This window comes from Micropterus dolomieu, linkage group LG15 (genome assembly GCF_021292245.1).
Source record: "Micropterus dolomieu isolate WLL.071019.BEF.003 ecotype Adirondacks linkage group LG15, ASM2129224v1, whole genome shotgun sequence".
Classification (NCBI taxonomy): domain Eukaryota; kingdom Metazoa; phylum Chordata; class Actinopteri; order Centrarchiformes; family Centrarchidae; genus Micropterus; species Micropterus dolomieu.
Window position 1 is genome coordinate 529,288 of NC_060164.1, and position 10,619 is coordinate 539,906.

Below are 10,619 nucleotides of genomic sequence, written 5' to 3' on the forward strand. Positions count from 1 at the left end.
AGAGAAAGCTGAGCTTAGGTTCACTGTCGAGAACCTCCTTGGGGATAAAGCATGGGGAATATCAAAGCATCTCATTAAATATCTGAAAGAAACGGGATTAATGGAAAGGATATAGGTTTTCAATTTTTATTTATTTAATTTTTTCGTTTGTTTGTTTTTTGTTCTATTTGTTTATTTGGTTTTTATGTTAGTCTGCACATAATCTGTTCCACACTCCAGTCCGGTAGGTGGCGGTAATGCTCCTAAATGCTGCCTGCCAACCGCCAATCAAATCAAAGGAAGAAGAAGAAGAAGAAGAAGAAGTCAGATTATTTGGTTGACAGGATATTATTATTATAACAACATAATAATCTTTTAATTGTCATCATGTTATTTAGTAGCCTCCCTATTATTTAGAGGCTTGGATGTTGACTCCATGCCAGCTGGTGGCGGCAAAGCAGCTTTATTATGATTCTTTACGTCATCAGTAAGCGCCGGGATTAGACCCATGTTTGGACGAGACGCACGGCGCTGTCCTGGACATGTCTGTTTCTGAAGTGAAGTTTGTAAAGTGAATATTTACGGCAGTGCAGGCTCACACAGAGCAGAACGCTGCTTCAGGTGAGCGGGCGGGACCTGCAGTCGTCAGAAACAAATCTTGCTGAGAGCTCTTATTCAGACCCGTTTTCTGGTAAACTACAAACAGCGATCAGACATCTCCCCAATGTGCCAGGTGGAGGAAGACTACCACGAGCAGCTGGAGCGCGCGGAGGTGCCCGGGTAGGTGATCACATCAGCGTGCGTCTCATCACGAGACCGTCGGTTTTATTTATCAGCTGGGTTTTAAATGGTGTGGTGTTCGCTGGATTAAAGAACGGACATGAAGATGTGTGCTAACTGTCGAGTCATCATTTCAGCTGAGCAGTACTGCTTTGCCTCTGGGCGCAGATTGAAGCTGGATGCCGTGTGCTCTGGATTTATTGGGAACTTTGATGCAACAGGTTACATACAGAATGTACAGAGGGTGCCAGTGGGGGTTCAATAGGGGCCCCAGCAAATCCTGACCCCGCTGCCCACTTCAGGTTAATCTGGCTATGGCTGAACTTGGGAGTCACTTTCTGTTTAAAGACAGATTGAACAAATAATGGAAAATGCAACATGCTCCTCACTAAAAAGGCTTGTGGAATTCAAAAATGCATTTAAAAGCATGAAAGATGGAACGTACACCCTCTCCATTACTCCACACTGCAGTGTAGCTATTGTGGCTTTCTAGTAGAGCTAACAGCATACAGTGGGGAGAACAAGTATTTGATACACTGCTGATTTTGCAGGTTATTTAAAAATCATACAATGTGATTTTCTGGATTTTTCTTTTAGATTCCGTCTCTCACAGTTGAAGTGTACCTATGATAAAAATTACAGACCTCTACATGCTTTGTAAGTAGGAAAACCTGCAAAATCAGCGGTGTATCAAATACTTGTTCTCCCCACTGTATATGTGTCATAAAACCATGGGTTTAAGATGTATTTTCTTCCTCCATTTACTAGTGTTTCCAAGAAATGTGTCAAATGCAAAGAGGCGACTGCAGCCGTGGTCATCAGAGCAGGAGATGCATACTGCAGGTAAGACATGCAGCACTGTTCTACTGGTGTCCACTGCACACCTGTTAGATACCGATCTACCACAGACTTATACTTTATTTGTAGTGATTGAACACAATAAGTTTTGTAGACTGCAAGGTAGATTAATCGGGCTGATATCTGGCATATTGAGATCATCAGCATCAGCCGATGCCTGCACTCACGAGGCCAATAAATAAGCAGTGTCTGCAGATACATCTGCAGCAGCCTGGTCAGCTTTTCTAAATGTTAACACGTTTCTCCTAAATGACAGCAGCACTGATCTAAAACCATTACTGGCTACTATTAAATATATATAGTTACACTGTAGAGAATAATGCAGCTGAATGACGTCACTTCTGGAACTAATGAAAGCTGGGCAAATTACACCTGCGCTATAATGGACCACATACATTCTGTACAATGTTCAGTTCCACAGCAATAATCCGTCAACAGCAGAGTCCTGTCACCCTCTGCTTTTCTCGATTGTGTGAGCTACTGCTAATTAAGCAAGTGAAGTATCCCTGCAGGTGTTTCACATTCAAGGCCCTGCTGTTAAAGAGAGGAAGTATGCATCTTGAGCTACTGGAAGGCTTCCAGTGTGAAGCATCTGTGCAGGAAGTGTTGAGTTTCACTGACGGTAGCTACATGGAGTACAGCAAAGTAAAACTGGCTAATAACTAAAATATCATTATATAAATTAGGAATACTGGCCCGTCTCTATTAAAAACCTGGTACTCTGTAGTTGAGGTAAATAAAGTATTTGAGAATTTACAGTTGAAATATACTTTGCAGTTGTCTGTATTTAACTTGACAACCAGTGTCCACAATAGAAGGGGCTGTGAAAATGGATGTGTGTGTGTGTGGGGGGGTTGCAATATTTTAAACTCATTGAAACTTGTTAGAATTCAAGGTTCTCTTGCTGTGGTGATCGAGCTGGAGGTGTTCCTAGAAGAGAGTTTCCTGACTTTGTCCAGCTAACGTGTGTGTGTGTGTCTGTGTGTGTCTGTGTGTGTGTGTGTCAGGGGCTGTTTCAAGGAATACTTCATTCATAAGTTCCGAGCCATGCTGGGCAAAAACAGGATAATTTTCCCTGGAGAGAAGGTAAGTTGTGTGCTTCATTTTGACTCTTAACTCATTTAAATAATAACTTCTCCTCTGATACAACGTGATGAAGTTCACTTTACTGCACTTCATTTTCTGGATTTGTTATACACTAGGAATCATTTGCATAAAGTACAAAAGATGTGACGCATGTATTTGCAACAGCTCCATATCTGTGGGTGTCTTCTCTGGTTGTAGGTGCTGCTGGCTGTATCTGGAGGTCCTTCTTCGTGCTCAATGCTCAGTCAAGTCCAAGAGGTTTACCTGTTTGTCTCTCAGTCCACCTGTCTCTATGTAGTCACCATGAAAGCTTAGGGGATCATAGAAACCACAATCACCTGCTTGTCTCTGGTGTATTGTTGGCTCTGGTGCTGCATTATTTCACTGCACAGTGCACATGCTTCTTGTTGAATAAAAACTGTGTCCATGCTAACATGTACAGTATATGCTATGCTGACTGAGAAGCAGGCTCCATAAATGCAAGGCTGTTAGTTTGACCCTGCTTGCTGTCTGTCAGCAAGATGGGCAACAAGCCACTGGTGCCTCTTTCCTGATGCATTTTGTTGTTGGGTGCTGTGTGGGGTTTTTCAGATAACTGGTCAACAGATGACCAGGTTCTGTTACTGCCACTGTATTTCCAGTGCAGACACAAGGATTTAATACACGATGAAATGCTACTTAATGCCACTTTCTGTTCCTAATCTATGGAGATTTTGTATGATGTAGATACAATATAATCCCGTTTCCTTTGTTCTAATATTATCACTGCAACTGAACAGCTTTTCGTCCTCACAGGGTTTGAGTCAGAATGCTCACAAGAAGTTGAGATTCGTACCTGGCATTGTCTACATTGATGGTAAATTAAGAGTATGACTCTTTTACTTGGTCATTTTCGTATATCTCCGGAGGAATTTTGGTCATTTCAGAAATGATTCATTTTACACTGATGGCGTGTGTCTTCGTTCCCAGAGGGTGGTGCTGTAGGTCAGTCTGTGGAGGAGAGACGGAGGGTGGTGGCTGAGCTGCAGGCTGTGCTCAAAGCTACTGGCTTCCCCTTCCACATCGTGCCTCTGGAACAGGTCAGTGCGCACGCAAGCGGGGTCCGCTAAACCTCAGCCCCTTTCAAACGTGCACTTGTTTGGTTTGGCAGTCTGCTGAGGCTGAACTTGTCACACTTCACAGTCTGAATGGAATGCTGCCACATTAACAGAAAGACTGCCACACATTTATTATTGAATGTGGCCCCCAATGTCCTCTCAGGTTCTGGATCTTCCCAGTTCAGTTGTGGTGGCGGCCCCATCACCTTCAGCGCGACCAGCCAGCGCCTACAAAGCAGCTGTGGATCACTTCATTCAGATCGACAGCAGCAGCAGTGTGACCCCGCAGGAGAAGGAGGAAACGCCACTGCCTGACGTTCAGGAGTCCCACACACACTTACTGCAGCAGCTGATTGGCTCTGCTAAGACACTGACGGCCAGAGAAGACCTGCTGAACACGTTAAGGTCAGACAGAACCTGACTCCCATCTGTTTTGACGGTGTAGTATTTAGTTTCAGGTTTAATCAGAGATGTTTTTCTGGGATAATGCACCTCTCTCTCTCCTCCGTTTTGCTTTACCACTGAGGATTATGCTGATGATAAAAAAATCATGTTGAGAAAGTACAGTCTGTATCTTAAGACCTGCTCGCCCTGACCACACTGTGTGTTCTCCTCAAAGGCAGCATCTGCTGGTGCACACTGCTCGTACTGAAGGCTACAGTAAACTGATGCTGGGAGACAACTGCACCAGACTGGCTGTTAAACTGCTCACCAGCATATCACTGGGCAGAGGCGCACAGCTGGCTCAGGACACGGTGGGTAGAGATGATGAACAGAGGGAGAGGGAACAACATTGCATTTACTGTAAAGCAAGGTGGGGAGAGAGACACGCCACATCCAGCCTAGACCTCCAGAACGCTGCATCAGATGATGATAAAGTTGTGATGGAAGACTGATTCTCTGTGGAGCAAATCTGACTTAAACATATTTTGTGTGTTTGTGCTAACAGGGGTTCTCAGACTCCAGGTATGGTGACATAATACTAGTGAGGCCAATGAGGGACTACTCGGCTAAAGAAATAGCTTTCTACAACCGGATGTTCAGCGTTCCGTCTGTTTTCATACCAAGCCTGGACACCAAGGTGAGATCAACCGACAGCAGTGGAGAGAGAGTCGCAGCGTGAGGGGACAGTAGTTTTTATAGACTGATCTGAGAAGAATCTCCTTAACAACTTAACATAGTCTCTTTCCCAGTGTTCCCCAGAGATTTTTATAATATCTCTGTGCAGAAGAATATGACATGCATTATCCTTATGTAATCCTACAGACACAGTATGTCCCTGTTACTGCATGAACGAGCCTACTTGTCACCACATGTACCTCCCCAGAGCGTTCAGTTTGTTTGTGTCTGTCCCATAGACAACAGACAAGGCCAGTATCCAGCGTCTGACGGAGAGCTTTGTCACTAAACTGCAGGCAGACTTCCCCTCGACCGTCAGCACCATCTACAGGTCAGTGGGAATCACACCACAAACGTGCACTGTGCAGAAAGTACTGCGTGTGAGGGGTTTGACGCACGATCATTGGATAATGAATGCTGGACATTTTGGAAAAAGTACACGTCCCACAGCCTGCTTTTTCTAATTATTAGCAAGGCACAACCACTCGAGCGTTTTCTACACACAGAACAGTTTTGGAAACGCGACACTAAGCTCATTTAAAAGCTTACTGTGTGTCTTGTAGGACCAGTGAGAAGCTGCAGACAGCATGTAAGAGCTCCACCACAGCCGACCACTTTGACAGATGTCTGCTCTGCATGTGCGCCCTGGATACTGCTGTTGGTGAGTGTTGTCTGAACGGCTAGCTCATAGACTGGAACTACCTTTAGAGGAAGCACGTGGACATGCAAGCCTTCTGAACTAGGAGTTGAGTAGCTTCTTTCTTTTTTTATTGTAAAAAATAAAAATATTTAAAAAATATACACACTAATTCAAGGTGTTTAGTAAATATGTGATACATTCATGTTATCAGACTTACTGAGTACTCACGCCACCTCCCAGCACAATTCACCTCCCAAATCCTCCCAAAAGACCTATTGGTCACCTAACAGAATCAAAGATCTGCAGACACCAAAGATCTCTGAGTAATGGTACTGAATGCCATATTTTCAGATCAGAAAAGTAAAAGTAATACGGAGAAACAAATCTGATTTCTTCCCCTTCAAACCTCTGCACATTTCTAGTGGACGCTCTTTGCAGTGATCACCTTCTAGGCGGCTGGAACAGATAGAAGCATTCTTTACCCGACATCTCCTGCTTCTTCTTTTTTCTTTCAGAGAATGCATCAGCCTTCAAGGCCACACTGATCTCAGAGCAGCTTTCCCAGACTAAATCTCCAGGAGCTACCAGTGCTGACGTCCCAGGACAAAACCCAGGTACAGCATACTCTGTCAGTGAATACATTCTCCAATCTCCACTCATGCCTTCAGTATTTCTTGTAGTGGTTGTTTCTCTATGGTATTGTCATTTTAACTTCCGCGTGTTCATTTGGAGTCCTTTTCCAAAAGGATATAGAGCATTAAAGCTTTTCTTTAAGCTTAACTCATCAGTTAGGAAATGAATTGGACGTAGATACTTGTGTTGTATTTCTGTGCTTTGTTTATAATGGCACAGTTAAAAAGTTGGTACATGATGTGCCACAGCACTTTTCTCTGTGTTTAGTAGAGCAGATTGTTCCGGGGTGTTAATAAAATCTGTTTCTTGTGGTTCTGTTAAAGCTCCAGTGGAGTCAGAATCCACTGCTCCCACTGGGCAGTGCTGTCCCTCTGGTGGAGGAGAGGATTGTGGGACAGCAGCAGGGGGTAAAGGCTGCTGTTCTTCTGCCAAGTAAGTGCTCCATATTTTATTCCTCTTAATTTGATTAATCTCTTGTTGTCATCTGATCAGGGACTCACACTGACACTTAACATGCAAAGTGATGATTCCAAACACATCATTCTAAACAGGACTCAAACTTTTCTGTCTTTGTCAATACAATTTCCATCTCTGGAGAATGAAACAGTATTCCTCTCTGCATGCATAGCATGTTAGCAGCATAATGTTAGCATATCCACATGCTGCGTTCCAGGCAACTCAGAACTCAAAAATTTCCAACCTCCAACTAGAAATAGTAAAATGGAACGGCACTTAAAGTCGGAGTTCCAAAGATATTTCCCTCAACTTCATGAGAAGCAGCTGTTTGACATCACACAACAATAGCAGCATCCTTGGAAGCACATGTTGTAAATGGTAAACCATCAGCTGAAAGGCAACATAAAGTATATTTGCCTGTATTAAATTAAAATAATACATACTATTATATAGTAAAACCTGTTCCCTATGCAAATTGATGTCACCAATGTTATTAGGTAGCTGGTTATGGTAAATAATTCATGAAAGTCATCTCTGCACAAAAGTTATTCAGAAAAATGTGAAAACATTAGGAAATATACAACATTTACTGACTTTTACAGTTTACCAACTGATGTAGCTAGATGGGAAACTGGTTAACAAGTAGTGTATATTTATGTCAGGTGTTTTCATTAAAACAGCCATGTTTTTTTACACCATGGGCTACTGAGGGTTCACTTGTGCTCATTAGCATTCATTTAGCAGGTTCAGACCCGCAGGCTGTCATCATCTTCCGAGTCCAGCGTTCTGTGTTGTATGTTGCAGGGGACCAGAGACGGCTGATCTGAAGAGCCTGCTGTGTTACAGCTGTCAGCTGACCATCAAAGACATGGTGCGTGAACACACAGGGACATACTGAGCAGGTTTCATGATTTCCAAAAACAATCTAAACATCGTGCTTGATGTTAACTACTTAATCCAAAATCTGAATAAATCATGACCTTTTAAAATGGAGATTTTGTATTTAAAAAATTGCATAAAATGTGTGTAACTGGTAAAGTAAGAACATACATGAAGGTGTTTCCCTGCCCCTGTCTTCTCTGTTTTACTCCTACTGTACTACTGATTTTCCTCCTCTGTCCTCATGGCCTGTCCCTTTTTTTCTTCATCTGTTATCCTTCCAGTCGTCATTGGAACGTCTCCCGCAGTACATCCTCTCAGAGGCTCAGAGGAGGCAGAGGAGGTGAGGAGAATATTTGGTACATTTATAAACCTCATAACTGCTGATCAGCTGGAAAGCATAAAGTAGTGCTGTTCGCATTGTAATGCATTTTCAGACCTTTTCTGGTCATGTCAGCCCAGTGTGAATACTTAGACTCTGTGCCAAAACAACTATTGTATTGGAACAACCAAATCAATACCGTTAGTTTTTTCTGATTGTCCTCAAATGCCAAAATGAACTAGCTATCGTCTGGCAAATATAATTGAGCTGAATCATACAGCTTCACCAGTACAGCCCTTTAATAATTGGAAAAGTCAATGAGGGGAAAAAGAGTGAATGGTAAGACTGTAAAAAATGTGTGGGGATTTCACTATTGAGTCATTTATTATTTCAGGGTAGTTGCACATGCAGTATATGCGCAAAGCTTAAACAAATATCACAGTACCGCTGTATTTGGACCTGTGTTGTGTTCTGTAGGTCTCAGATGAGAGAGGAGATCGGCGAGTTCCTGCTGGATGATGGTGATGAAGGAGATTAGAGGGAGGAGGCAAAGCTGATGAAACAGAAGTGAAGCTGAATGTTCACTCAGAAAGAATTTACTTGGCCATTTTTACTTGTTTCATCCTGCAGGGAGTGGAGACATTTCATATAAATGCTTAAGAAATATATTAACATGTATAGAATTTCTTCAATTCTACTTCCTGTTATTCTGTGTGGGGTCACAGGGGCTAGAGCCTATCCCTGCCTGCAGGGAGTGAGATGTGGTAGGTGCCAGCCTGAAAACGTTGGTGTGGGTGTGTGATACCAGTGAGACAGGAAATCTATCCAGGAAGTCCAGTTTGATTAATTACAGATCCATGAGTTTGAAGATTTAGCATCAAAACACTGTACAGATGTTTATAATACACTCACACAGGATTTTACAACTATTTTATCTTCTGTCGTCTCAATCACAAGGTCAATTGTAGGAATACAGTGTTGACATTACAAAGTAATCCACCATGAATCTGCACTCGCATGATTGGTCACCACAGCGTGTTGTTAATGACAACATGTTAAGTTGCAGCAAAGCCTAGTTCTGATCTGAGAACAGATCAGTTTGAGATTTTATATTTGTTATTGCTGCTATAATAAACTTTTGAGTCTTTATTTAAAGCTGTTTTCAAGCCATTCAAATGGATTCTTTCTGTGCTGCTGACCCGCTAAAAACAATCTGCCACATCATCAGTCCCTGTTAACAGTGTAACCCATCAATGCAGCTTTTTTCGTGCAGTGCTGGGTGCCTCCATACTTCATGCCTCAGAAGATCTTTATGTATTGAGGCTGACTTTTATAGACTCCTTCTTTAACACAAAATACTGAAGAGTGCCAATGCAATATGTTTTGGATACACTGTGGATGTAACTTGGCCACCAGTTTATTACACAGTCTCAGGAAAAAGTATGTTAAACCTTTGGAATTACCTGGATTTCTGCATAAATTGGACATAAAATGTGATCTGATCTTCATCTAAGTCACAACAATAGACAAACAGTCTGCTTAAGTTAATACTGCACAAACAATTTTATTTTTTTGTTTTTATTGAACACACTTTGTAAACATTCACAGTGCAGGGTGGAAAAAGTATGTGAACGTCTAGGCTAATGACTTAACAAAAGATAATTGGAGTCAGGAGTCAGCCAACCTGGAGTCCAATCAATGAGACAAGATTGGAGGTGTTGGTTAGAGCTGCCCTGCCATCTAAAAAAACACCAATTTTAATTTTGCTATTCTCATGAAGCATTGCCTGATGTGAACCATGCCTCGACCAAAAGAGCTCTCAGAAGACCTAAGATTAACAATTGTTGACATGGATGAAGCTGGAAAGGATTACAAAAGTATCTCTAAAAGCCTTGATGTTCATCAGCCCAAGACAAATTGTCTATAAATGGAGAATGTTCAGCACTGTTGCTACTCTCAATAGGAGCAGATTTGGACCTCCTTAATTATATGTAGGCTAAAGCATATCAATAAAAGAATTCGAAAAAAAACATTGATAACATACAATCAACTTAAATGAAGGCTTTAGGACCATGCGGGCGCAGCTGATTATACCGGCGCAACCCTCATTTCAACTTGAAACACTGTTTCCCCTTCAGTGTTCATACTTGATGAAGCATATGAAAACGTGTGCGCAATAACTGGCTGTAATATTGACCAGAGCATCCTCTGAATTCAGTAAAGTAAGTACATTTATTTGTCCCCGTAAGGAAATTTGTTTGCATGGCAATCAAGTAGGCATTACAAACATACATCATACAACATACATCATACATTTACACCAAAAGAGAACCTTTAAATATACAAAGTCACATACTAATACACTTAACACATATTTCCCCATACCCTGCACTTTTTACTACCTATTTGATTAGGCAATACCAGACCAGCTGAGTATCCTACCTATTAACTTACATATTTAAAAGCTTAATTGCTTGAGGCACAAATGAAAACTCTGATCTATTTTTGGTAAATAGAGGGATGCAATATCATCGCCCAGAAGGCAGTAGTTCGAATGAAGAGGCAAGGGGGTGCCTCTTGTCTCCCACAATGGTTTTTGCCTTGTTCCTTACCCTTTCCCTATTAATGCATTCCACACTTGGTAACTTGATCCCTAATAGTTTACTGGCCATTGTTACTGTTTTCCTTACAGACTTCTTCTGTGCCTCAGTAGCATTACCAAACCAGCAGATGATGCAGAAGGCCAACACACTTTCAATAAAAGAAGAAT

General features: G+C 42.0%; 1 protein-coding gene across 1 annotated transcript; it reads left to right on the plus strand.

Annotated features, from left to right (window-relative positions):
• Positions 1-339: 339 nt before the first annotated feature.
• Positions 340-9,004, plus strand: ctu2 (cytosolic thiouridylase subunit 2 homolog (S. pombe)). The gene is made up of 16 exons (XM_046071176.1): positions 340-759; positions 1,528-1,602; positions 2,625-2,703; positions 2,902-2,961; positions 3,499-3,559; positions 3,673-3,782; positions 3,964-4,205; positions 4,420-4,555; positions 4,750-4,881; positions 5,159-5,250; positions 5,483-5,580; positions 6,075-6,173; positions 6,516-6,624; positions 7,453-7,519; positions 7,812-7,870; positions 8,327-9,004. The coding sequence occupies exons 1-16, from the start codon at positions 704-706 to the stop codon at positions 8,385-8,387; spliced, it is 1,536 nt and encodes a 511-aa protein (XP_045927132.1). The 5' UTR covers positions 340-703; the 3' UTR covers positions 8,388-9,004.
• Positions 9,005-10,619: the final 1,615 nt, after the last annotated feature.

What these genes read in the sequence shown, in the direction of transcription:
- ctu2 (XM_046071176.1), top strand. Translation starts at nt 704, where the DNA reads ATGTGCCAGGTGGAGGAAGACTACCACGAGCAGCTGGAGCGCGCGGAG. An exon ending in GCAGGAGATGCATACTGCAG is followed by an intron (nt 1,603 to 2,624) that starts GTAAGACATGCA and finishes TGTGTGTGTCAG; the next exon opens with GGGCTGTTTCAAGGAATACT. An exon ending in GGCTGCTGTTCTTCTGCCAA is followed by an intron (nt 6,625 to 7,452) that starts GTAAGTGCTCCA and finishes TGTATGTTGCAG; the next exon opens with GGGACCAGAGACGGCTGATC.